The 27,783-nt window shown below is 44.0% G+C and overlaps 1 protein-coding gene across 2 annotated transcripts; it reads right to left on the reverse strand.

Annotated features, from left to right (window-relative positions):
* Positions 1–3,177: 3,177 nt before the first annotated feature.
* LOC106609272 (protein kinase C, theta) lies at positions 3,178–27,783 on the reverse strand. Of its 2 annotated transcripts, none has more exons than XM_082977708.1 (17): positions 27,663–27,783; positions 16,774–17,257; positions 14,279–14,478; positions 13,945–14,005; positions 13,133–13,316; positions 11,313–11,344; positions 11,111–11,196; positions 10,406–10,535; positions 9,895–10,004; positions 9,562–9,694; positions 9,263–9,429; positions 7,893–8,066; positions 7,711–7,802; positions 7,294–7,495; positions 6,924–7,112; positions 4,371–4,499; positions 3,178–4,250 (listed from the first exon to the last, which is right to left on the reverse strand). In XM_082977708.1, exons 2-17 carry the CDS (start codon positions 16,889–16,891, stop codon positions 4,092–4,094), a joined length of 2,166 nt encoding a protein of 721 aa, XP_082833834.1. In that variant the 5' UTR covers positions 16,892–17,257; positions 27,663–27,783; the 3' UTR covers positions 3,178–4,091. The 2 variants fall into 2 exon arrangements, with proteins under 2 accessions (XP_082833834.1, XP_082833835.1); XM_082977709.1 differs by lacking the exon at positions 27,663–27,783 and adding an exon at positions 18,562–18,745.

Genomic DNA, 27,783 nt, shown 5'->3' on the forward strand with positions numbered 1-27,783 from the left:
GTTCCCACGAGGCTGTGTTAGCTAGAGTAGAGGGGATTTAGACAATACTGATGTCCTGAAGTTTCATCACATTCTCAAACAGCCTGATTACTACCGTATGGACTGAAGTTACATCATCCCAGAATATCAGGTCCTCTGCCTGTACGTGTGTGTGTGTGTGTGTGTGAGATCAAACATGTTTGAAAACTCATCTCATGACAGTGTAGTGAAATGTTAGGACATCTGTCTGTCTGTCTGTCTCTCGTTCAGCCCTTGGGGTCTGTGTTCGTGCCACCTCTCGCTTCTGTCATTTTATCTTGACTCTAAATGTCTCCCCCACCAAGTAACCCTGACTCATGTAACTCCTAACAACACAATACCTCTTCCTCAGTTCCTGTCATGCTAACTAGCTAAGCATTAATCCCATCTGTGTGAGCGTAAGAGAAGGCCTATGGAGATGTCATGACTGCCCTATACCTGCCCTAACCCATTAGCTCCCTTACTGCCCCAGGAAGCTGGCCTTGATCGCTGACACAACTCCTTAGGTTGACAGGAACTAACACACACCAGAGTTAACTGGTGACGGTAGGGGTGCGTTTCAGAACACCTGTGTCACACGTGGTAAAAAAAAAAAAAAAAAAAAAACAAAAAAAAAAGTAAAGTTAGGTAACAGTAAAGCGCCTTACATTCTGGGAGGTCAACAGGTCATAGAGGTCACGTTCGTTGGAATGAATGTCAGACCAAGGTGCAGCGAATGTTGAGTTCCACATTATTTATTAGGAAGTGAAACTAAGGAAAGACAAAATAAAATAAACTAACAATGAACCCTGACAACAGCGAATGCTACGTGCACTAACTCAAATCAATATCCCATAACCCACAGGTGGCAAAAATGCTACTTAAGTATGATCCCCAATTAGAGACAACGATAGCCAGCTGCCTCTAATTGGGAATCATACCAAACACCCAAACACAGAAAACTAAACTAGAACCCCACATAGAAAATAATAACTAGAAAAAAACCCTGTCACGCCCTGACCTACTCTACCATAGAAAATAAGAGCTCTCTATGGTCAGGACGTGACAGTAGAGAGCAGAGCACAATCATTGTTTACAACATGAACACACACACACTCAAGGAGCTTCAATGGTAAACCAGGTGAATCCAGTTTTAAATGGCTCAATGTTTAGCACGTGTGTGCACATATTCCTGCGTGTGTGTGTGTGTGTGTGTGTGTGTGTGTGTGTGTGTGTGTGTGTGGTTGGGGTGTGTATGTTGAATTATTAACTTCCATTAGCTGTAAACGTTCAGTCAGCAGACCTGTCTGTGTTTACTGTAAGTCACACATTCAGTCAGATAGGCACGATCCACTACTAATTAACACATGTATCTTCTGTAACACAGTCTGATTCACTGCCGATATAGACATTCCCTGCTTTATATCGGCCATGACCATCTCATGTAGGTCAGATTATATTGCCACAACGACGCTGTTGTATGTGACTATCTATTCTGTTGGCATAACACAGGTGCACATGAGGTTAACTTAGATAAGATAAGAGACTGTCACTCAGACAGACGGACGGACAGACTGTCAGACAGACAGTGTCACCTGTCTAGAGGTGAGAGTCCACCTGTACGTGTCAAATCAAATCGTATTGGTCACATAGACATGGTTAGCAGATGTTAATGCGAGTGTAGCGAAACGCTTATATGTGTGTGTGTGTGTGTGTGTGTGTGTGTGTGTGTGTGTGTGCGCAGATGTATAGAGATGAACATTGACCTGTGTAGTGATGAGACAGTAAACGTTCTGTCTGACTGGCAGTCACATTATAGATATAGGACACTCAATCCATTCTGCCTTCAAAATAATACATAATTCATAATGCCGTCCACTTCCATAACTCCATATTTATAGATTACATACATGACGTCAGACAGTGAAAGCGTGTAGTCCTGTCCACTGATAACATCAAACATTCAAAACATTCCAGCTATGAGTCACTCTTACTGAGTCACAGCATCCATAATGTGAGCTCAGCTAGCCACATGACTTGTGGGTTTCCTGTGAGGAAATGAGGGGATATGTGGTAGTACACTGCCCTCCTGTGGTCACTGGGTGTAAATGCATCTGTGTTGATATAATTATCAGGGAACGAAGTCAAATGGTCTCCTAGATCTAGCCCACACCTCTCCTCGAGTAGCCCCAGCCAGTCCACTTCATTCATGTATTCCAGAACAAGCCCAGCTGATTCAAATGGTCACCTAATCATCGAACCCCTCATTAGTTAAATCAGCTGTGTTCGTTCTGGGATTCATCAAATACGTGGACAGGCTCTGGGTACCCCAGGAGAGGTTTGCGAAACACCGCACCAGAAGATACAGACAGTTTGATCACCTTTATAAAAACAGTATCTTATCAAACTATTTCAAAGGGCAGACCTTTCTAAACATTTCAGATCGACATTTATAGTCCAGCTTCTGTTCAGCACTCTGTACATTGGAGCTCTACATTAAAATGCTTGCCATCCCCATCTCGACCCTTGTTGGTGTGACATGGCTGTCAAGTGGCGACTGTACCTTGGCCAGTGGCAGGAAATAGTTTGCTGCTGTGTCTAAGTGGATTATGGGTCAGTGACGGATCGCTCGCTCTCAGATTAGTCTGTCTGTCCCAGGGTACCACAGCGCTGGGGAGAGGGATGGTGGGGCGGCAGGGTGAGGCAGAGAGAGATTTGTCGGAATGAGGAACAAACATGAGGGAGGGAGGGAGGGAGGGAAGATAGAGTCATATATGCATAGACAGTAGGCTACAGGTGGGTGAGTGAGTGAATGAATGAGTCAGTCTACCACAATGCTGCCCTCCACTGGAGAGAAAGGGCACTGCTATTGATCTGTCCTGTGAATGCACAGAACTGTCGTGGTACTGTATCTAATCACAGATTAATCATAAATGACCTTTATCGCTAGTGAGATAATAGTACATCATATCACAGTGTAACACCAGGATCCCTGTTGCAGATAGAAAGAGCAACTTTGACCTGTTTGTCAGTCTCTGAGAGGGTAAGGCACAGGAAGGAAAGAGTGGGAGAGAGAGAGGCAGGAAGATAGCGGTTTTAGTATTTCAACTAAATTCTCATTCTCCTCGATCTCTGTGACACAAACTCATGCTTGAATGCAAGTACGTAATGGGACATGTATTTACAAAAATCCTATTTTAATGTACAGGATAAAAAACAAATAATTACTGCTGAATCTAGGCATCTATAATAATTTAGTCACAGCGATCACATGCCTCTGAAGTGCAATTATAAAACACAGAATCATGTAAACATAAACCATGAATTTATCCATGTACATTGAAACCAACCACTCCACCTTCCGATACTGTGACAATCTACCTGGATCTGAGCAATACCAATGGAAAACACATTTTAATATACTAGGCTAACTGCCTAACCGTGGCTCTTTTTAATAAAACTACAGATACACTCAGAATTAAATAGAAAATGTCTCAGTAAATGGTTAAAGTGGATTGAACAGACACTTATGTGCAGGGATAAAACAGACACTATTGAATAACAGGTTATGAGTACAATACAACATTCTCAGTATTCCACACAATCTGGGCAATCGGGTAGTGACTCCTAAAGTAGTCTGTACACCACAGGAGGTTGGTGGCACCTTAATTGGGGAGGATGGGCTCGTGGTAATGACTAGAGCGGAATCAGTGGAATGGTATCAAATGGAATGGCATCAAACACATGGTTTCCAGGTGTTTGATGCCCTTCCATTTGCTCTGTTCCGGCCATTATTATGAGCCGTCCTCCCCTTATCAGCCTCCACTGCTGTACACCTTGGCTGTATGAAAGAGCTGAGGTGAGATGTTATTGACTGGTTGTGGATACGTTATTGACTGGTTGTGGATACGTTATTGGTCTGTTAGGTAAGTGTCCTTGACTCCTGTCTGTGATGTGTTGTTGTAATGAGTAATTGATGCGTTGTGAATAGGATGTCAGAAGGTAATAGATGGTTGTGAATATGTTGCTGGTACAGTGGGTTGTTGATGGGTTGTGAATATGTTGCTGGTAGGTTGTTGTAAGGTTATTGCAGGTCAGGGGCCTTTGATGTGGCCCATAGCTGGGTTGACGAAGGAGAAGTTGTTAAACATGGTTTGGTCCACACTGTTCATGAGGGTACGATCTGCATACGACAACCTGGGTTTCTCATTGATAAACTCCTTGTCAAAGTTACTGACGTCACTGGGGGATTTCTGTATGGACAGGAGAGAGGGGAGAGGTTACAACGCACACCCACACAGCGAGCACACACACATGCATACAAATGCACACGTAAACAAACACACAGACTCGCAGTCTGAGGATGTACGTACCACAGTTGGCCTGAAGGGCGGCGCCACCTCTCGTTTCTCCAGAGCGCTCCAGTCTGTGTCTTTGAAGAAGGAGTGTTGACGGATGTTCCCCTTCACACCCAGCCTCCTCTCCGGCTCCCTCACAAACAGCTATAAAACAAACACACCATACAGCTGAACTCGGAAGTTTACATACACTTAGGTTGGAGTCATTAAAACTAGATTTTCAACCACTCCACATATTTCTTTAAAAAAAAAAAAATGTACCCCCTTTTTTCTCCCCAATTTCGTGGTATTCAATTGGTAGTTACAGTCTTGTCTCATCGCTGCAACTCCCGTACGGACTCGGGAGAGGCGAAGGTCGAGAGCCATGCGTCCTCCGAAACACAACCCAACCAAGCCGCACTGCTTCTTGACACAATGCACATCCAACCCGGAAGCCAGCCTCACCAATGTGTCGGAGGAAACACCGTACACCTGGCGACCTGGTCAGCGTGCACTGCACCCGGCCCGCCACAGGAGTCGCTAGTGCACGATGAGACAAGGATATCCCTGCCAGCCAAACCCTCCCTAACCCGGACGACGCTGGGCCAATTTTGCACCGCCCCATGGGCCTCCCGGGTGCCTTAGACCACTGCGCCACCCGGGAGGCACACGCTCCACATATTTGTTGTTAGAAAACTGTAATTTTGGCAAGTCGGAAGGGACATCTACTTTGTGCATGACACAAGTAATTTTTCCAACAATTGTTTACAGACAGATTATTTCACCTATAATTCACTGTATCATAATTCCAGTGGGTCAGAAGTTTACATACACTAAGTTGACTGCCTTTAAACAGCTTGGAAAATTCCTGAAAATGATGTCATGGCTTTAGAAGCTTCTGATAGGCTAATTGACATCATTTGAGTCAATTGGAGGTGTACCTGTGGATGTATTTCAAGACCTACCTTCAATCTCACTGCCTCTTTGCTTGACATCATGGGAAAATCAAAAGAAACCAGCCAATACCTCAGAAAAAAAATGGTAGACCTCCACAAGTCTGGTTCATCCTTGGGAGCAATTTCCAAACGCCTGAAGGTACCACGTTCATCTTTACAAACAATAGTAAGCAAGTATAAACACCATGGGACCACGCAGCCCTCATACTGCTCAGGAAGGAGATGCGTTCTGTCTCCTAGAGATGAATGTACTTTGGTGAGAAAAGTGCAAATCAATCCCAGAACAACAGCAAAGGACCTTGTGAAGATGCTGCAGGAAACAGGTACAAAAGTATCTATATCCACAGTAAAACGAGTCCTATATCGACATAACCTGAAAGGCCGCTCAGCAAGGAAGAAGCCACTGCTCCAAAACCGCCATAAAAAATCCAGACTACGGTTTGCAACTGCACATGGGGACAAAGATCGTACTTTTTGGAGAAATGTCCTCTGGTCTGATGAAACAAAAACAGAACTGTTTGGCCATAATGACCATCGTTATGTTTGGAGGAGAAAGGGGGAGGCTTGCAAGCCGAAGAACACAATCCCAACTGTGAAGCACGGGGGTGGCAGCATCATGTTGTGGGGGTGCTTTGCTGCAGGAGGGACTGGTGCACTACACAAAATAGAGGAAGGAAAATGATGTGGATATATTGAAGCAACATCTCAAGACATCAGTCAGGAAGTTAAAAAGTTAAAGCTTGGTCGCAAATGGGTCTTCCAAATGGACAATGACCCCAAGCATACTTCCAAAGTTGTGGCAAAATGGCTTAAGGACAACAAAGTCAAGGTATTGGAGTGGTCATCCCAAAGCCCTGACCTCAATCCCATAGAACATTTGTGGGCAGAACTGAAAAAGCGTGTGCGAGCAAGGAGGCCTATAAACCTGACTCAGTTACACCAGCTTTGTCAGGAGGAATGGGCCAAAATTCACCCCTTATTGTGGGGAGCTTGTGGAAGGCTAACCAAAACATTTGACCCAAGTTTATTAATTTAAAGGCAATGCTACCAAATACTAATTGAGTGTATGTAAACTTCTGACCCACTGGGAATGTGATGAAATAAATAAAAGCTGAAGTAAATCGTTCTCTCTACTATTATTCTGAAATTTCACATTCTTAAAATAAAGTGGTGATCCTAACTGACTTAAGACAGATAATTTTTACTAGATTTAAATGTCAGGAATTGTAAAAAACTGATTTTAAATGTATTTGCTTAAGGTGTATGTAGACATCCGACTTCAACTGTATACACACACACACACACACACACACACACACACACACACACACACACACACACACACACACACACACACACACACACACACACACACACACACACACACACACACACACACACACACACACACATCAGGACAGAGGATGCCTAGGTCACAACCTCCACTCCAATGGGAAAAAGACAGAGCACCCTCATGAAAGGTAACCAGACACACACAGTACAGGTCACATCCATCCCAACCGTCGATCATTCATGTTGATGTATGTAGTCTGGTGCATAGAGGACAACGTTGCCGTAGTTCATTCGTCGTGGCATTGCAGTGAGTGGACCAAGTTGTTGCATTGAGTGAGACCTTGATGAGGATGTCTCGTGCGTCCTTGGCCAGCCATTGGGGGTAACAGGGGTCATCTGTCCTGATGGACTGGAACAGTTCCTCCTCATCGTGACCATGGAATGGAGACTGGCCAATCAGCATCTCGTACAGCAAGACCCCGAACGACCACCAGTCCACTGAGCTGCCGTATTTCTGCCCCAGCAGAATCTAAAAAAAACATGACCATTCAGTTCAACATGACATCTCTTCATCATCATCATCATCATCATCACTTCATGATGTTTATCTAAAACTGATTAATGATACAAATCAATGAGGGTTGATTTAAGGGTTGAAATGCTGATAGTAAGAGTGTAGATTCCTATAGTGATGGTGAACATGCAGTCACCTCTGGGGCGATGTAATCAGGTGTTCCGCAGAAGGTGCAGGTCCGCGTGTCTCCCTCAATGTTCTCCTTACACATCCCAAAGTCTGCTATCTTTATATGGCCTTCTGAGTCTAACAACACGTTGTCCAGCTTCAGATCCCTATAGACAATGCCTTTGGAGTGGAGGAACTGGAGGCCGCAGATAACCTCAGCAGCATAGAACCTACAGCCAGAGGGAGGGAGAGGGGATGTGAGGAGAGAGGGATGGGTGGAGAGAATGGAGGGTGTGTGTGTGTGTGTGTGTGTGTGTGTGTGTGTGTGTGTGTGTGTGTGTGTGTGTGTGTGTGTGTGTGTGTGTGTGTGTGTGTGTGTGTGTGTGTGTGTGTGTGTCTGTGTGTGTGGTAGACATAGCCTGGTTGTGTGTATGGGTTAACTTACGTAGATCTCTGCACGTCAAACTTGTGACAGTTCTGGATGTGGAACATGAGGTCACCTCCGTTCAGATACTCCATCACAAAGAACAGGTTCTCCTGTCACACACACAACACAGTCATATCAACAAAACCTGTGGTTTGTTTGTGTGTGTGTGTTGAGTGCGTGTGTGTGTGTGTGTGTGCTACCGTGGTCTGGAAGGTGCAGTGGAGGTGTGTGAGGAAGGGATGTTCCCAGGCCAGGGAGAGGACCCTCCTCTCCACCATGGTACACTCCACATCATCATCCATCAGAACCACGTCCTTCTTCAGAGCCTTCACCGCAAAGAACTGTCTACTGCTCTTCAGCTCGGCCAAAAACACCTAGCAACACACACGGATGATACGTCATGTAGGAAATCACTGTCTTTAGCTATTCAGGCTGGTCAAATGGAGGTGAAGGATCAGTCAGGCAACGTCTAAGTACAATCACGAAGTCTCTTTAGTACACTGGATCCAGGAACACAGAGCATGGCTAGAACATGTTCAAAAACCAAGCAACACAAGTCGCACTTTTATATTTTTTCGGTTTCATAACATCACATCACTATGACTAGCGTTGAAAAACTACTGTTAATTTATCTAAGTATATTTGCTGGTAATCTATGGTCATTTTGGTAATTTATACCGGAATAATTTTTCTAAAATGTTTTCACTCACAATATGTATTTTTTCTTTAGCTTAATATCTGTGTCCATGTTGTCCACGGGTTTCTAGTGGATAGACCGTACGATTCAAGAGAAAACAGCCTAATTCATGAAAAAAGCATCTAATCAACAATGATATAATTTCCAATTTACTCTGCAACTCTTCCAACTATTGACTTGTTTCACAACTGCCAACAGTTTGGCACCAACACATTTGCAATAAAAACATATTGACAGAGTACAATCAATAAAAGTGTGTAAAAATGTAAAGGATATATTATGCTGAAACACTCATATTCAACACCAATGGTATTCACTAAGTTGATGGGTTATATTTAGGATAATGGTTTAAAGCTTTGTCATTCTAGCTTGTTTATTCAAAACGTCTTTATTGATTATTTTATATACTTTACATTTTATGAAAATTCCATACAATCTTTTTAACCTGTCTCCACCTAATGTTTTGTACACTCAGTGTATCTTTGTTCACAATGCAATCCCTGTAAATAATGAAGTACACTTTCATCTGCACGGTTTCCATTAGCTAGAGCGAGACATATCATCATAAACTGAGACAAGACTTGGGCTTGATAAATGTCCTAATTATCAATGGACTGAGAAACTGGTTGTGGGTTCAATTCCCACGAGGGACCAGTACGTCCAAAAAAAAATGAAAATCTATGTACTGGCTCTGGATAAGAGCGTCTGCTAAATGACTAAAATCTAAACGTCGATGTAAACTCATTGTATGTTATAGAAACACTAGACCCATGTCTCAGTTTATGGTGATATGTCTTAAGCCCAGATAGACAATGTATACCCCCAGTGAATCTAGGGGCTCAATAGGTGCAGTGGTTTCCCTCTCTCTGGTACCTTGCCGAAGCTGCCTTTGCCAAGCATCTTGTGCAGGATGAAGTTGTCCAGGGTGAACTTGTGAAGGTGGTCTTTTCTGGGGGCGGCGTACAGCGTCTCAGGCTCCTCCATCACAGGGGCAGCCATGTCCCCCTCCGCTGGGGTGTCCCACGATATACCCTGCTGCTCTGGAGAGGGGGTGGGGGGGTGGGGGGTGGAGAGAAGGGGAGATAGTAATTTAGTCCTATTAAGTCTCAAGTTGACTACAAAGTCCTCACAGTTGCATGAATGACCAGGTTGACCATGTGTGGCCTCCTAACCTTTTCGGCCTGCGGTGGCTGCGGTTGGGGGGAGACCTGCCACTAAACCTGAAGGTTCCCGCACCACCCCTGCCTGGCCCACACCCACCGGCCCGCCTCGACTATAGATCTCACTCTCTCTGGAGCCCCTGGCCTATAGGAAAATGCATAGACAGATGTAACAATTAATAACATAACGCAATGCTACAGTATCTGTATAACGGGCAGGGATAGATTCCTTATTTACAATCAACATACATTTTTGTAATATTTTTTCATGCAAAGCACTTTGGAGCTATTGTGGATCTGTCGGACAGCACTGACTTCCTCACCCCTCGACCCCTGAACTCTGACCTGCTGTTTAGTCTCGATCGTGGCCAGGGCTTCAGCCATCAGTTTCTGGTTGACTCCACACAGGTTGGCCACCTTTTTCTGGCACTTGTGATGAACGTTCATACCGCACTCTGCATGGGCAACACACATGGTTACACAGTATACAGACACAGATGGAACGGGATGATGAAATCAATACATTGTGAAATAGGGAATTATGTGAAAAGGTATGGTGCAATATAATGGTTTGATAGGGTACTGTTATGATTTGAGTTGGCAATGGTATGATGTGATTGTGTAATGACAGTGATGTGATCTTATAATGTGATCAGGGTCTCTTCCACAGGAGGTTGGGGGCACCTTAATTGGGGAGGATGGGCTCGTAGTAATGACTGGAGCGTAATAGGTGGAATGGTATCATATACATCATACACATGGTTTCCATGTGTTTGATGCCATTCCATTTGCTCTGTTCCAGACATTATTATGAGCCGTCCTCCCCTCAGCAGCCTCCTGTGGACTGTCCTCTCACCTTCACACTTGAGTCCCTGCTTGGCCAGTCCCCACAGCAGCGTGCCACAGTGTTCACAGAACGTGGGGCTCTTGTAGTTGTACACCTTAAACCTGTGGGGCATGTCGATCTTAAAGCGCTCCTTGTGGATCTGCAACACACAGCAAACACACTCGGTCACCTGAAACCGCCGCACGACAACCCTTTGTTGCCACTGAAATATGACACAGGAAGTAGGCAACAACTGCTTTGGACGTTTTAGGGAAGTAAAATCCCTGGGATAAAACTGTAATTTTTTTCTCTGTCTAGGATCGGTGAGTACTGGTAAACAGTGAGTACGGTAACCACAGAGCTGTCTGCTTCGAGGAACCAACCCACTGTCTCAGTGTGTACTGTGAGAGAGAATAAGTTACAGTCAGTGTGTATGTGGTTGACTTTAACCAACAATAAACAAGTGTGTTACCTATGAGCTAAACCACAGACCCCAGAAGCCCAGATACACTGTACGTCAGTCTGTCTGCATGCAATCTAAGTGGACCTCCAGTCGTTTAAATTGAGGCTCCTCATGTCACAAACACCAAGACAAAGTGGACACATCACATTTTACTGCCACTATTATTGGAACCCTAGCAACTAAATATAATGACAAATCCAAGATGCTCCAAAATGCTCAAGATCCCTTATTGTCATCGTTGTATAGAAACGGACTACAATGTACAGGCCTACCATGGTCTCTTTGCTGTTGATGGCCGACCCAGTGCACTTGGCGATGATTTTGTCAATGCATTTCTTGTGGATGGCTGCGTTGCACTCTGAAAGACCAAGGATGGGGGGATGAGAGTGTAGACAGGAGAGAGGACGGAGGAGTGTAGGGATAGAATATGGAATAGGTAGAAGATGAGGGGAGAGAGAGAGCAGAGATACTCACGTCGACACTGATAACCCTGCTTATTCAGACCCCTATGGGGAAAATAAACACAACATGAACAGGAATCAGGAAAGAAACACTGGATGATGTGGATAATGTTTAAATAGAAATACTGTAGTGTTTGTTTCAGAGGGACAATGAAAAAAATAGAGAGGATCTATGTGAATGATGTCATTACGATATAGTATTTTCACTCCAATTGACTAGGTTTTAAATAAAGTTAGGTTGTGATATACATACTGTACAGACAGAAGGGGTACTAGGTTTTAAATAAAGTTAGGCTGTGATATACATACTGTACAGACAGAAGGGGTACTAGGTTTTAAATAAAGTTAGGTTGTGATATACATACTGTACAGACAGAAGGGGTACTAGGTTTTAAATAAAGTTAGGCTGTGATATACATACTGTACAGACAGAAGGGGTACTAGGTTTTAAATAACGTTAGGTTGTGATATACATCCTGTACAGACAGAAGGGGTACTAGGTTTTAAATAACGTTAGGTTGTGATATACACACTGTACAAACAGAAAAGGTACTAGGTTTTGAAATGGGTTTCCATGGCCGAGCAGCATCACACAAGCCTAAGATAACCATGCGCAATGCCAAGTGTCGGGTGGAGTGGTGTAAAGCTCGCCGCCATTGAACTCTGGAGCAGTGGAAACGTGTTCTCTGGAATGCTGAATCCCGCTTCACCATCTGGCAGTTCGACAGACTAATCTGAGTTTGGTGGATGCCAGGAGAACGCTACCTGCCCCAATGCATAGTGCCAACTGTAAAGTTTGGTGGAGGAGGAATAATGGTCTGGAGCTGTTTTTCATAGTTTGGGCCAGGCCCCTTAGTTCCATGTAAAGGGAAATCTTAACACTACAGCATACAACGACATTCTAGATGATTCTGTGCTTCCAACTTTGTGGCAACAGTTTGGGGAAGGCCCTTTCCTGTTTCAGCATGACAGTGCCCCGTGCACAAAGTGAGGTCCATACAGAAATGGTTTGTTGAGATCGGTGTGGAAGAACTTGACTGGCCTACACAGAGCCCTAACCTCAAACGCATCGAACACCTTTGGGAGGAATTCGAACGGCGACTGCGAGCAGTGCCTAATCGCCCAACATCAGTGCCCGACCTCACTAATGGTCTTGAGGCTGAATGGAAGCAATGTTCCAACATCTCGTGTAAAGCCTTCCCAGAAGAGTGGAGGCTGTTATAGCAGCAAAGGGGGGACCAACTCCATATTAATGCCCGTGATTTTGGAATGATATGTTCAGGTGTCCACATACTTTTGGTAATGTATCGTATAGACTGACCAGGTGACCAGGTGAATCCAGGTAAAAGCTACGATCCCTTATTGATGTCAACTGTTAAATCCACTTCAATCTGTGTAGATGAAGGGGAGGAGACAGGATAAAGAAGTATTTTTAAGCCTTGAGACAATTGAGACATGGATTGTGTACAGTATGTGCCATTCAGAGGGTGAACGGGCAAGACAAAAATTAGGTATGGTAGTAGGTGCCAGGATCACCGATTTGAGTCAAGAACTGCAACGCTGCTGGGTTTTTCACCCTCAAAAGTTTCCCGTGTGTATCAAGAATGGTCCTCCACCCAAAGGACATCCAGTCAACTTGACACAACTATGGGCAGCATTGGAGTCAACATGAGCCAACATCCCTGTGGAATACTTCCGACACCTTGTAGTCCATGCCCCGACTAATTGATGCTGTTCTGAGGGCAAAAGGGGAGGGGGGGCAACTCAAAATCAGGAAGGTGTTCCTAATGTTTGGTATCCTCAGTGTGTAGTGTTTTGGCTCAGTGGACGTACCAGACAAACTCTTTACAGACGGAGCAGAAGGTGGGCTGGGGGAAGAAAGTGGCACTGAACTCGTGACATTTGACCTCATGGACCTTGGCCTGTTTGATGGCTCCGCGTCGTGCGTGGAGGGCAAAGACTCCCGGATCCCTGTCTCTCTCTCCAAATCCATCTCCCTCACCTGAACCTGTGGCGTCTGGGAAACAGGCACACACACATGAAAGTTATGTACAGTGCATAGTCTTGTCACAGTTAAAAGACAGAGGAAGAGAAAGACATGCGAGTCATATTTACACGCTCCTCTGTGAACGCATGATAGGAATGTCCCTCTGCCAGTCTGTGTGTGTGTGTGTGTGTGTGTGTGTGTGTGTGTGTGTGTGTGTGTGTGTGTGTGTGTGTGTGTGTGTGTGTGTGTGTGTGTGTGTGTGTGTGTGTGTGTGTGTGTGTGTGTGTGTGTGTGTGTGTGCAACGACAGAGAGATAGAAAGAGGAAGGGTAAAGGTGAATATCTTTCTATTTGTCAGTAATGTAATTGAAAGGGCTAAATGATCAGATGATTAGTACTGGACAATCAATGGACCACGCATTCTGAGTGCTGATCATGAGCAGTGGTGAGACTTTATATATAGACAGACGTCTGAGAGGTTTCCTCATAACCTGCTACAACATGACTTTATAACCCTTCAGAGCGTGTTAATAAGACCCCAACATGAGAGGGCACTGACAGAAACTATGGGGAAAAGATGGGGCTCTGGAATGGTTGTAACCACACAGGAACAGACATACGCAGACATTACAAAGTCTACAATGGTTCTGAACCCTCACCACTCTTCTCCAAGTAGTATCTGGCCTCCATGAGTAGACGGCCCTGTGGCTTCAGCTCCACCTGAGACAGAGATAGACAGAGAGATAGAGAGAGAGAGAGGTAGAGAGAGAGATAGAGGGATAGAGAGAGAGAGAGAGATAAAGAGGGAGAGAGAGATAGAGAATTCAATAGATAGAGACAAAGAGAGAGCGATGGAGAGGAGAGAGAGAGACAGAGAGAGAGAGAGAGAGAGAGAGAGAGAGAGAGAGAGAGAATGAGACAGATATATCCCCATATCAAATTGTGTGGACACAACACATTCCCATCGCTCCAACCCTAAGACAGTTGTCTTACCCAGATCTCCAGTTTGCCGTTCTCCTTTTTGCAGCGTGAGGCCAGGGTGTCCAGCTGCACGATGGCTTCAGACTTTAGCTCAGCGGTTTTATCCTTCACCACCACGTGCATGACACGGCCCCGGTGGACATGGGCGTCAAACGTGCTGCTCCAGGGGGGGTACATGGTGGGCTTCTTCTGCTTGTACACCTGGCCCTTCTCTGGAGGGGTACGGGTGTGTATGTAAAGGGGGGAGATAGACAGGTAGAAACAGACAAGAATTTTGACATTAGTCTATCTGTCATTGGTCCTAAATTTTTCTTGACATGTGACCTGACCAGGAGCAAAGAGTGGTCTGTCTCTACCACAGGAGGTTGGTGGCATCTTAATTTGGGAGGACAGGCTGGTGGTAATGGCTGGTTTCCATGTGTTTGGTGCCATACCATTAGCTCAGTTACGGGACATTATTATGAGCCATCCTCCCCTCAGCAGCCTCCTGTGATGTACAACTTTCACTTTCACTTCAAAGTATTTTCCTTCTGCCATTTACATGTAACCTTTATTTAACTAGCCATTTAAATGTAACCTTTATATAACTAGCCATTTAAATGTAACCTTTATTTAACTAGCCATTTAAATGTAACCTTTATTTAACTAGCCATTTACATGTAACCTTTATTTAACTAGTCATTTACATGTAACCTTTATATAACTAGCCATTTACATGTCACCTTTATTTAACTAGTCATTTACATGTAACCTTTATATAACTAGCCATTTACATGTAACCTTTATTTAACTAGCCATTTAAATGTAACCTTTATTTAACTAGTCATTTACATGTAACCTTTATTTAACTAGCCATTTAAATGTAACCTTTATTTAACTAGTCATTTACATGTAACCTTTATTTAACTAGCCATTTAAATGTAACCTTTATTTAACTAGCCATTTAAATGTAACCTTTATTTAACTAGTCATTTACATGTAACCTTTATTTAACTAGCCATTTAAATGTAACCTTTATTTAACTAGCCATTTACATGTAACCTTTATTTAACTAGCCATTTAAATGTAACCTTTATTTAACTAGCCATTTAAATGTAACCTTTATTTAACTAGCCATTTAAATGTAACCTTTATTTAACTAGCCATTTAAATGTAACCTTTATTTAACTAGTCATTTCACAGGCATTCCATTCCAGAAATGCATGTTCCTACCATAGAATGGTAATTCTATCACTGTCTGCTCTGGACAGAGACAACGCAACCAGCTGTTGTCTACACTGAAAATAATTTCCCTCTGACAGGGAAAAACTGTCTAATTCTCCCCAGACAGACAACTCATATTTTTCATCATGTTTCCAATCCGCCTTTGGCATGAGAGGGCGATATGTTTTGCTTTAGAAGTCCCACACACCTCTGAGTAGACTTTTGTCAGCCCAAGTCATGATCAGTTCGTTTGTTATTCTCTCTGTAGTGGTTAAATGACATTTGACTGAGGTGTTGCTTTCATTTTTCTGTTAGGTGCTTTAGCCACAGTGGAGTTAAGAAACGAGTCTGAGCCAGTCACAGCTTCGTAGTAAGGACTCCCTTATACTACTCTGACTCCAGACCCAAAACACTCCTCCTCAGTAAGGTGTTCCGTTCAGTTTCCAATCGCTCTGTTGGCACAACTGAATGCAATCAGTTTGCAGCTGCTTGTAGGCTAGCTAGACCAACAGTGGAATATTGGTGGTAAACATCATACTGTACTGCTATTTACTTTTGTCTGGGCCTTTTGATGGCATGGCAAAAAGCAGTACAGAAATCAAATTGACTTGAAATGAAACTGAATAACAGGTCTTCCTGTGAACTAATACACCCACGCACATCTCTCTCACACACACACACACACACACACACACACACACACACACACACACACACACACACACACACACACACACACACACCACACACACACACACACACACACACACACACACACACACACACACACACACACACACACACACACACACACAGCGTTTCTCTACCGCTCTATCTCTGTCCAGCTACCAGAACAGCTCTGTGGTTGAAGTGAGAAAGAAATGGGGAAAAACTACGTAGCTCCCTCCTCTTTCCTCCCCACGTCTCTCTCTGTTTTTAGCCCTGTAACTGTCATCTTTACCAACGGTTAAATATAGTCAGGAAACACAACTGTCCATTAGCACTCTGAAGTACTGCTATTTAGAGGTAATACTGACATGAATCATAAGCCCATTTACACTAATGGAACTCCTGGAGAAGAAAGGTCTGTTTTATTAAATGTCTGTCTATAAATATATCTGCCCTCTTTAATGCATAGACACTGTCGATGGAGTAAACAGGGACACGCTCACTGGGCACAACTTCCTCCTTCACTTGCAGCCCATGCGAGACAACAGTCCTACAGAAAATCATAGAGGTTCCCATGTTTCCCCCATCACATCTCTCCGACACGTACGCACACGTACGCACACGCTCCAACTGACCTGTGTCTATAGCCTCCTTCATGTAGACAGCACAGAACGGGTTGATCATCTCTTCATGGTGGGCCAGACCTGGGTCCATCTCGAAGCTGGAGAAGCCGATACGCAGGAACGGAGACATGGCTGCAGGTACCACTCACTCTCTGACCTCCAGACAAAAACCTCAACTCAATGGTCACACAACCTCCAGAAAACCTTCGGAGAACCTCTCTCGCCACGGAAACAGTGATCCTCACAGTGAAGAGTTGTGCTTCAGTTAGTCCTTCTCTTGGGGAGAGTAGTCTTTGTGTGGATGTCAGCCCCCTCTCTGACACAGTCCCCCTCGCGCTGACTGGCCTTTTTCTCCAGATGAGAGATGGGTTGGCGAGGGAGGGAGGGAGGGAGCGAGTGAGAGGGAGAGAGAGGAGAGGAGGGCTCTTTGGCTCGTAGTGGCAGTTCCGCCCTTGACGCCTCGCTCCTCTGGTACTGATAAGAGCTGCCCGTCGCCCTGAGAAAGGAAGAGAGAGAGAGAGAGGGAGAGAGAGAGAGAGAGAGAGAGAGAGAGGGTGAGAGAGAGAGAGAAATAGATGGAGAGAGAGTGAGAGAGAGAGAGAGAGAGAGAGAAAGAGAGAGAAAGGGAGAGGGAAAGAGAGAGCGAGAGAGAGAGGGGGAGAAAGGATGAGAGAAAACGTCACAAGTCAGCATTAGTTATACCAATTCTCTAGAAATAATACCACCAGACCAGTACATTGTACACCAAACAAATACAAACCAGTACCCCTTGTTTACATTACAAACAAACTAATCAGCCCTCTTAGTACCTAAAGCAAAACACCATATATTTAGCACTAAAGACCAAACAAACCAGCACTCTCTGGGTATCCAAAACAGCTTATACCTCCAGGGGCTAGTAAACCTCAGCTAGCCTATTTCCCCAGGCCCCATGGAGTCCAGTATAATCCCTGACTGTGAGTCAGTCCACAACTCAGGTGCTACCAGCTAGCTCTAAACTGTGGTGCTCCCAACGCCAGTGAGCTGTCTGTGGTTAGCTAGGTGGCAGTGCTGATGGAGGAGAAAGAGACTGAGCGTCAGAGTGATATTTGAGGCCAGGTTGTCATAGAGGAGACTGGGAAGGCCCTATTAATAGATGTGTAATGGTAAACTCTGATCGGGAATACGCAGGGAAGAACTTCCAGCAGTTACAGCCCAACCCGGGCCTGGGTCACCCACAAACATACCTCCCGTTAAACGCCCCATACCCACGCACGCACATGCGCACACACACACACACACACACACACACACACACACACACACACACACAGCCAAATGTTGTGTGTGGTGTCACCGTTACTGTTAACAGGTGTGCAGAAGGATCAACAACTAAGTATAATGGACATCCTGCTGCCTCCTGATTCGTCTCACACCGAGGCTCCAACCCAGGACCTCTGCCTTGCTAGCACATGCGACTGCCCTCCTGACTAACCAGTCAGAGCAAGTGGCGACACTTCCGGCTGAGGAGTACATAAGCATCAACACAACTATTGATATACACACAAAGTTCAGTTGTGCTTCAGGATAGATACAAAGCTCTTCTGTTCTCGGTAACTATTAGGAACACACCTATAATACCATACAACAATATAAAGTGCTCAGTCTCAATAATTAACAAGCATTGAGACACACACACACACACACACACACACACACACACACACACACACACACACACACACACACACACACACACACACACACACACACACACACACACACACACACACACACACACACACACACACACAGACATACCTCCCAAACTGTGATTCTGCACCACCAAGCTCCTTGTAGCTGTCTTTAGCACCCACCACCTCTCTGCATGTAAAATAAAGCTCTCGTTAACATGATGGGACTTCCTGTAGTCTGACTCGTTAACCACACTTCCTGTTTCTGAGCTGAGTTCTGTGAAGTCACACAGGTGGGTCTCTCTCTCTCTCTGACAAACAAGAGAGAGAAAAACACTGAAATGTACCTACCACGTACCAACATGACTTAAAGTAACACTAGAGAGCCTGTGTGAGAGATTGTTGGATTAGGAAATGTTCAGTCACGATCAAAACATGGAGAGTTCAGCTGCTTTGGTTGTTCTATAACAGTAAGAGAACGTTAGGTGAGGACCACCTCAGGGCATATTGTTGTTTGGTTACACTCTAATGAACATTTCCCTATTTATCCACACAACTTCCTCAAGCCATCTCTCTCATTAGCCATCATCTCTCTCATATCTCTGACTCTCTCGACTCTCTCCCACTCACTCTCTCTCTCTCTCTCTCTCTCTCTCTCTCTCTCTCTCTCTCTCTCTCTCTCTCTCTCTCACAATTCAATTCAAGGGGCTTTATTGCCAAAGCAACTGAAATGGATAAACAAAAGTGAAATAAACAATAAAAAGTGAACAGTAAATATTACACTCAATGTTCCAAAATAATCTTTCTTTCTTTCTTTCTTTCTTTCTTTCTTTCTTTCTTTCTTTCTTTCTTTCTTTCTTTCTTTCTTTCTTTCTTTCTTTCTTTCTTTCTTTCTTTCTTTCTTTCTTTCTTTCTTTCTTTCTTTCTTTCTCTCTCTCTCTCTCGCTCTCTCTCTCTCTCTCTCTCTCTCTCTCTCTCTCTCTCAATTCAATTCAATTGACATGGCAAGTTCATTATTACTTACATTGTCAAAGTATACATATAGAAAAATAAAATATATATATATAAAATATATATAAATAAATGGTGGGACCAACAGCAATAATAATAGTAGTAGTGGACATGGAATTACCATTAACAACCACTACAACAACAATATTAATGAGAACAACAATACATTAAAGTAATGGTAGTAGACCAGTGTCAACATGACTGAGAAGACACATGACCTGGTATGAAAGACAAAACAAAACAAGATGGGAAATATTATTGACATTACTTTGAACTTTTCAATGTAAACTTTTCAGGTTGTGGCAGGAGGACACATATTTGGCTGCCAAAACTGCACATTTTGGCTTTTCACCCAATAAATATTAGATTTTTTCTTAATCTTTTATAGTTTCAAATTCTTCGATTTGAATTATAATTTTGGGAAAGAAATGTTCTCTTAGGTCTGAGTATTTGTTACAGTGTAATAGGAAATACAGCTCTGTCTCTACCTCTCCCCTGGAGCAGAGTGAGCACAGCCTGTCCTCTCTGGGCAGCCAGGTTTGTCTGTGATGACCGGTCTCTATAGGCAGACTGTGCTCACTGAGTCTGTACCTAGTCAGTGTTTTCCTCAGTTTTCTATCAGTTACAGTGGTCAGATAGTCTGCCACCATGTACTGTCTGTTTAGAGCCAAATAGCATTGAAGTTTACTTTTTTGTGGTGTCTTTCCATAGGTGATATATTTTTATTTTTGTTTTGTGATGATTTGGTTGGGCCAGATTTTCTGAGTGCTGTCCTGAGGCTCTATGGAGTTGGTTTGGGTTAGTGAACTGAGCCTCAGAACCAGCTGGCTGAGGGGACTCTTCTCTTGTTTCATCTCTTGACATTGCAGAGCTGTGTGATGGAATGTTTTGGGGTCACTTGTTTTTAGATGGTTGTAAAATTTGATGGCTCTTTTTTCTATTCGAATGAGGAGGGGTTATTGGCCAAATTCTGCTCTACTTGCGTTATTTGGAGTTTTTCTTTGCACTTGCAATACAGTCTTGCAAAACTCTGCATGCAGTATTTCGATTGCATGTTTGTCCCATTTGGTAAATTCATTGTTAGCGATTGGACCCCATACTTCGCTGCCATATAGAGCAATTGGTTCTATAACTGATTGGAACATTTTGAGCCAGATTCTAATTGGAATTTCGATTTTAATGCTCCTTTTAATGGCATAGAATGCTCTTGATTTCAATGTTGTGTAGGGTGATATCAGGTGCTGCCGATTCTTCTAATGTTTTTGCCAATTCATTAATGTAGATGTTAAATAGTGTTGGACTTATTGGGCAGCCCTGTTTCACTCCCCGTCCCTGAGAGAAGAAGTCTGTTTGCTTGTTGCCAATTTTAACCGCACATTTGTTTTTAGTGTACATTGATTTAATAACATCATATGTTTTCCCTCCAATACCACTTTCTATTAGTTTATAAAAAAGACCTCTGTGCCAAATTGAATCAAACGCTTTCTTGAAATCTACAAAACACGAGTAGATTTTGCCTTTGTTTTGGTTTAATTGTTTGTCAATTAGAGTGTGGAGGGTGTAAATGTGGTCTGTTGTATGATAATTCTTTAGAAATCCAATCTGGCTTCTGCTCAGGACGTTGTGACCGCCAAGGAAATTATGTAGTCTGCTATTTATAATACTGCAGAGAATTTTCCCCAAGTTTCTGTTAACGCAAATTCCTCTGTAATTATTTGGGTCAAATTTGTCTCCATTTTTATAGATTGGTGTGATCAATCCCTGGTTCCAAATATCGGGGAAAATACCTGCAGTGAGGATAATGTTGAAGAGTTGAGTATAGCCAATTTGAATTTGTGGTCTGTATATTTGATCATTTCATTTAAAATACCATCAGCACCACAGGCCTTTTTGGGTTGGAGAGTGCATCATTTTTCCAATAATACTTCTTCTGTAATTGGGGTATCCACAGGATTCTGATAGTCTTTGACTGCTGATTCAAGGATTTGTGATTTTTCTTGTATATCTTTTTGTTCTGGGCTCTTTGTTATATTGCTGTAGAGGTTTACAAAGTGATTTCTCCACATATGTCCATTTTGGATAGCCAATTCCTCCTGATGAGGTTTGTTTAATTTATTCCAATTCTCCCAGAAGTGGTTTGATTCTATGGATTCCTCAATTCCATCCAGCTGATTTCTAATGTGCTGTTCCTTTTTTGTTCTTAGGGTGTGTTTGTATTGCTTCAGTGTTTCCCCGTATTGAAGGCGTATATTTTTGTTGTCTGGTTCTCTGTGTTTTTGATTAGATGTATTTCTCAATGACTTTCTTAGATTTTTGCAATCATTATCAAACCATTTTTCATTTTCTGTTATTTTTGGTTTGCTCTTATGCTTCTTTAGCTTAGCCAAGGAGGCTAATTTGTCAAATATAAAGTTTATGTTCCAAACGGCCAAATGTACACCTTCATTGCTGAAGGAGAATGTTAAGGATAAAAAGTTGTCCAGGAGAGATTGTATTTTTTTGGCTACTAATTGCGTTTTGGTAGATGTCTGTACTGTTTGCACTCCATCTATAGCTCTGTTTAGTACCATGTCATTTATTGGGCCGTGATGCTTCATGTTTGGGTTCCGCTCTTCTCAGATACACTGTGATTTTACTGTGGCCTGAGAGGGGTGTTAGTGGGCTGACTGTGAAGGCTCTGAGAGACTCTGGGTTTAGGTCAGTGAGGAAGTAGTCTACAGTGCTGCTGCCAAGGGATTAGCTAGGTGTACCTACCAAAAGAGTCCCCTCTCAGCCTACCACTGACTATGTAGAGACCCTGTGTTCGACAGAGCTTCACGAGCTGTACTCCATTTTTGTTTTTCACTGTTCTAGCATTCAGGTCTCCACAGACCAGTACGTTGCCGTAGGCCTGAAAGTGACTAATTTCCCCGTCTAGAATGGAGAAACTCTCTTCATTGATATGGGCGACTCTGAGGGAGGAATCTATGTGGCACAGAGGAAGACGTTTTTATCTGTCAAGATAGCCTCCTTGTTGATTTTTAACCAGATAAAGAATTCTCCTGTTTTGATCAATTCGATTGAATTAATTAGTTCAGATTTATACCATATTAGCATTCCCCCTGAGTCTCTGCCCTGTCCTGAGTCTCTGCCCTGTCCTGAGTCTCTGCCCTGTCCTGAGTCTCTGCCCTGTCCTGAGTCTCTGCCCTGTGTAATTCCTTTTAATTTAGTGGATGGTAGGATTATCTCCCTATAACCTAGTGGACAGCCAGTGGAAACATCACCTCTGCACCATGTTTCCTGTAGTACTACAATATCAATATCATCAATTTCTTTCAGGAAGTCTGGGTTTCTGCTCTTTAGCCCAAAAGCAGAGGACTTCAATCCTTGTAAATTCCAACATGCAACGTAAAAAGATTTCATAACTTTTTTTTCTTTACCTTCAAAATGAGACAAACACTCACAATCCAACCAGAACTATTAAAATAGGATTTTTCAATTAACGTAAACTCTTATTATGCAAATGCGATTTGTTTATCATTTAAGCATTTGTGTCATGCCACTTGGGTGGATGTAGTGTGAGGATGGTGGAGTTGTTGTGCTCATCTTACCATGACCCTCGGCCTATCACATGTTAGCATATTAGACTCAGCATTTGTTTAATGTCACTCATTTGGTTGGTGGGGGCTGGGCCAGTTGCTCCTCTCACAGCCTGTGCGTAGCTCTGCCTGCTGGGCTGTGGCTCCTCCAAGTGTGGGTCTGCGGTGGGGGGCAGGAGGGTGGGAGGCCTCGTCTGGGTGGGTCTGAAGCTGGGCTGGGGTGGTCTGTGCTGCGCTGGCTGTGGTGGGCATTGAGGTTGGTGGTGCTGTAGTCGTGGCTGGGGGGTCCAGGGTGCTGATGGGCCTTATCAAGCAGCTCCATGGCACTCTGGAAGATGTTGGGCACCACACCTTTCTCCTTTTGTGTCTAGGGAAAAGTTTATTTTCCTGAACAAACTTCCCATTTGAGTCCATGAACAGGACGATGTCAGCCAGTGTTTATTCTGGACTGGAGGGGGTATTGGGGTGCTGGTGGGTGTTGGGTGTTGGAGCTGGGTGTGGCTGGTCTGTGCCGGGCCTGCTGTCAGTGGGAGGCTGTTCTGTGGGCTGGGGAGGAGGCGTGCAGCAGGCCGGGCTGGGAGGCCTGGCTGGTTGAGGTGGGCTCCCCTGCTGTGTGAGGGCAGGTCATAGAGTGGTGATCTAGCTGCTCCTGCAGCCAGTGCTCTGTTCTCTTTCTCTCCTGCAGCCTGTCCTCTGTTCTCTTTCTCTCCTCCAGCCTGTCCTCTGTTCTCTTTCTCTCCGGCAGCCTGTCCTCTGTTCTCTTTCTCTCCTGCAGCCTGTCCTCTGTTCTCTTTCTCTCCGGCAGCCTGTTCTCTGTTCTCTTTCTCTCCTGCAGCCTGTCCTCTGTTCTCTTTCTCTCCTGCAGCCTGTCCTCTGTTCTCTTTCTCTCCTGCAGCCTGTCCTCTGTTCTCTTTCTCTCCTGCAGCCTGTCCTCTGTTCTCTTTCTCTCCTGCAGCCAGTGCTCTGTTCTCTTTCTCTCCTGCAGCCTGTCCTCTGTTCTCTTTCTCTCCTGCAGCCTGTCCTCTGTTCTCTTTCTCTCCTGCAGCAGGTCCTCTGTTCTCTTTCTCTCCTGCAGCCTGTCCTCTGTTCTCTTTCTCTCCTGCAGCCTGTCCTCTGTTCTCTTTCTCTCCGGCAGCCTGTCCTCTGTTCTCTTTCTCTCCTGCAGCCTGTTCTCTGTTCTCTTTCTCTCCTGCAGCCAGTGCTCTGTTCTCTTTCTCTCCTGCAGCCTGTCCTCTGTTCTCTTTCTCTCCTGCAGCCTGTCCTCTGTTCTCTTTCTCTCCTGCAGCTCCTCTCTTAGTGAGGTCAGATTGTTATTACTGCTCTGCCTGTCTTTTTGGAGCTCTCTCACCTCCTTTGTTAGATCAGCCAGCTCTCTCTTGAGTCCGTCTCTCTCTTGCTGAACCTCTTTCAGTTGTGTTGCAAGGCTGCTGTCCTGCTCTGTCCTCACCTTGGTTAGGAGCTCCTCTAAGGTGAGGTTGTCTGGTTGCTGTTTGCTCACGCTCTCCCTGAGCAGGACCACCTCTCTCTCCAGTCTGGTGAACTCATCCCTCATGGCAGCCATGGTGGTGAGGAGGGCCTTAGTCGCTCTCCTCCTGGGGCGTGTCCTCCACTATGGTGGGAAGAGAGATGCTGGATGTGCCTTTTTGGGTGGGGATAGTAGGGGTGAGGGTGGTGCTGGTGGAGTTTGTCTTGTGGGAGGGCATATCACTGGTGGTGTCCTTCTCTCTCTCCGCTCTCTCCTTAATGGTCTGACAGTCTGTTTCAAACAGCCTAATGTTACCTGGCACCATGGTGCTGTCAGGGTCGTCTGTCTCTTTGACTTTCAGCTTCCACCCATTACAGATTCCCTCTTTATGGATGGGTAGCGAGAGCACACTGCTGAGCGCCAAGCATTTGGCTGGTCAGTGAGAAAGATGAGATTACTCACATCACCGTTTTTGTAGAGGTCTGCGAAAAGGGTTTCTGGCCTCCCCTTTAGTAGTGTCTGTTTAAAAGCTTTCCTCGTTGTGTCATTTTTGGCCTCTGGAGGGTAGAGAATGGATTCAGCGCTGAGGGGGAGTGGGGACATGGTGCCCGTGGGCTCTGCTACTACTGCTGCTGCTGCTCTGTTCTGCTGACCTGATGCCATAGCAACCGATTTGTTTGTCTGCTGATGTTGCTAGCTAACTATAATTTTGTTCAAAAACCAGCAAAAAGAGTGACAAATCTACACACAAAAAAACAGAAGATATGTTTAAAGTTAGTCTGTGCTCCTTTTTGGTTTACTCACTCAGTTTGGTCGTTTGATGTAGTTGTATTAACTCCCCTTGCTAGGTTTGTTCTAGTTAATTTCTTCTGGCTAGCTTGTTAGTCTGTTGGCTCGGGCTTTGTTGTGTAGCTAGCTAGCTAGAGTCAAAACTTCTTAACTTGAGGCGCAAAGTTACTTTTTTTCTGAATGAATAGAGTTGTTGTTCATCCCTTGTCTGGAATTCTTTTTCGATTAGAGTGTTTATCTCATTCTAAAACCCCCAAAAATATGAAATATATCAGGAGCTCATGACTGTCTGTCTGTCTGTCTGTCTGTCTGTCTGTCTGTCTGTCTGTCTGTCTGTCTGTCTGTCTGTCTGTCTGTCTGTCTGTCTCTCTGTCTGTCTGTCTCTCTGTCTGTCTCTCTGTCTCTCTGTCTCTCTCTCTCTCTCTCTCTCTCTCTCTCTCTCTCTCTCTCTCTCTCTCTCCTCTCTCTCTCTCTCTAATGTGTTATAAGTGGCCTTAATTCCCATGTTTTTATGCTGGAACAACAACAGTGGTCCTTGTTACACCCAGAGGTTCTTACATCAGATTAGCAACCCTAGTATTTTTGTTGTAAACACAATCACTTCATGTCCTGTATAGTTATGTGTTGGTTATGATGCTCTGTGGATACCTTAAGGGTCATAGAGGTTTAACACAAGATGAACTCTTTCAATACTGTTTCCCTCAACTACTCAACTTACTGTAGTGTGTGTGGGTGTGTGTATACATGTCTCCCCACAAGCCCTCATGAAAGGCTAGCGATCTCTTTCATCCTGACCTCCACACACACACACACACACACACACACACACACACACACACACACACACACACACACACACACACACAGAGAGAGAGAGACTGAAGATCAAACACAATGACCATCGCCATATGAGCAACTTTTTCCTCAATTTGACCTTTAGTGGACCTTTCATGAGGGTCAAAGAGCCTCCCATCAAACCTTCTTCTGTAGGCTCCACCATCAGAGAGAGGTGTGTGTGTGTGTGTGTGTGTGTGTGCTTGTGTGTGTGTGTGTGTGTGTGTGTGTGTGTGTGTGTGTGTGTGTGTGTGTGTGTGTGTGTGTGTGTGTGTGCGTGCATGAGTGCGTGTGCGCGCAGCCAGGTCACCCATGATATAAGACAGTATTCAATGTCCATCCATGTCTGAGGCTGTTGGGAGATGACGTTGAAACGGGCAACTAGGGGCAAAAGTTAGCGCTGTTACCTTCAAGTAGGGTTCTGTTTGGCAAGGGTGAAAGTTGTCAGCGTTAATGCCTGACCTTGAGAACCTTAAACATTCGGAGTTAATGCTTAAACTTAACCTTAAACACTTACACATTTTTTGAAACAACTTTGAAATGTGATGTTTGAGAAACATGGATGAACGTCTAATTCTGACGTGAGACTGTGAGAGCTGGTTGGTGTGTGTGTCTTTGTGTGTGTGTGTAGTCTTTGAAGAACTTCCCTTTGTTGTAATTGACAAGGACACGTGTGTGACATCTGTAGAGGTCCTCAAACATGTTACTGTTAGACAAGGCACTCAACTAGTGGCTGGTGGGTAGAGTGTTATGAGACCAAAGGGGAAATAAGAGCGTGATTGACCTCTGTTTCCACAAAATCCCTCTGAAATGAATTACAACAAGGTACTATCTAGAACCTAAAAGGGTTCTGCGGCTGTCCCCATAGGAAAACCATTTTAAGAATTTGAAAAAAAATGTTATGCAATGGGGACAGCCAGCCAAATAACCTTTTGGAACCCGTTTTTCTAAGAATGTAGCTTTGACCCTTGAGGTGTGCCTCATAATAACATTGAGTGATCACATCAATGGAGTACAAGTAAAAACAAGGAGAGCTTTGTCCATAAGTTCACCTACTTAACTAATTCCTGGCTTACATTTAGAAACATAGTAAGTTTTACAGCACTGAATACATGAAACATGACAATTATGTCAGCAAATAAGTGCCTATGGTAGGCTACTAATCCTATTACTCAACTCTACTCCACACATATGTAAATTAGGCTACGTTGCAGCATATCATTCATATTTCATTCATCTTTCTCTACCATTGACTATAGGCCTAGCTCCTTTTGAAGTCTCTGGTGTATTTTCAAAAGAGAAGATTGATTCTCTGACAAGTTGGTGCATGGATGGGAAGGTTATAAGTGCATGCCAATCAGGATTGAAAATTGAAATTGTCTTTTAATTTATGCAGTAGCCTATATTTCATACTAGTGGAATGATCAAAATACCCAAATAAATCAAAATAAATAGGCATAGCTAGTAATATACAATGTTCTTCTATTACAGGCTGGAAATGTGTCAATATGCAAATGATGAATAGGTATAACGGAATAAATGCATGCCTACCTTTAAAAGTCAAACTACAAAACACAACTTCTTTGGTGTTGCGGTTCATTTAAAGCTAATGTCCATCTTGCTGGTTCAGAGTTTTGTAATAACTGTGTCGAAGTAGCCTTGTGGAGGCACC

The sequence above is a fragment of the Salmo salar genome, chromosome 07 (genome assembly GCF_965601325.2).
Source record: "Salmo salar chromosome 07, fSalSal1, whole genome shotgun sequence".
Classification (NCBI taxonomy): Eukaryota; Metazoa; Chordata; class Actinopteri; order Salmoniformes; family Salmonidae; genus Salmo; species Salmo salar.

Coding starts and splice junctions, on each gene's coding strand:
- LOC106609272 (XM_082977708.1), bottom strand. CDS start 16,891: ATGTCTCCGTTCCTGCGTATCGGCTTCTCCAGCTTCGAGATGGACCCA. Junction 7,496..7,710: donor TTTGACGTGCAGAGATCTAC/GTAAGTTAACCC, acceptor CTCTGGCTGTAG/GTTCTATGCTGCTGAGGTTA. Junction 7,113..7,293: donor CTGATTACATCGCCCCAGAG/GTGACTGCATGT, acceptor TGTTTTTTTTAG/ATTCTGCTGGGGCAGAAATA.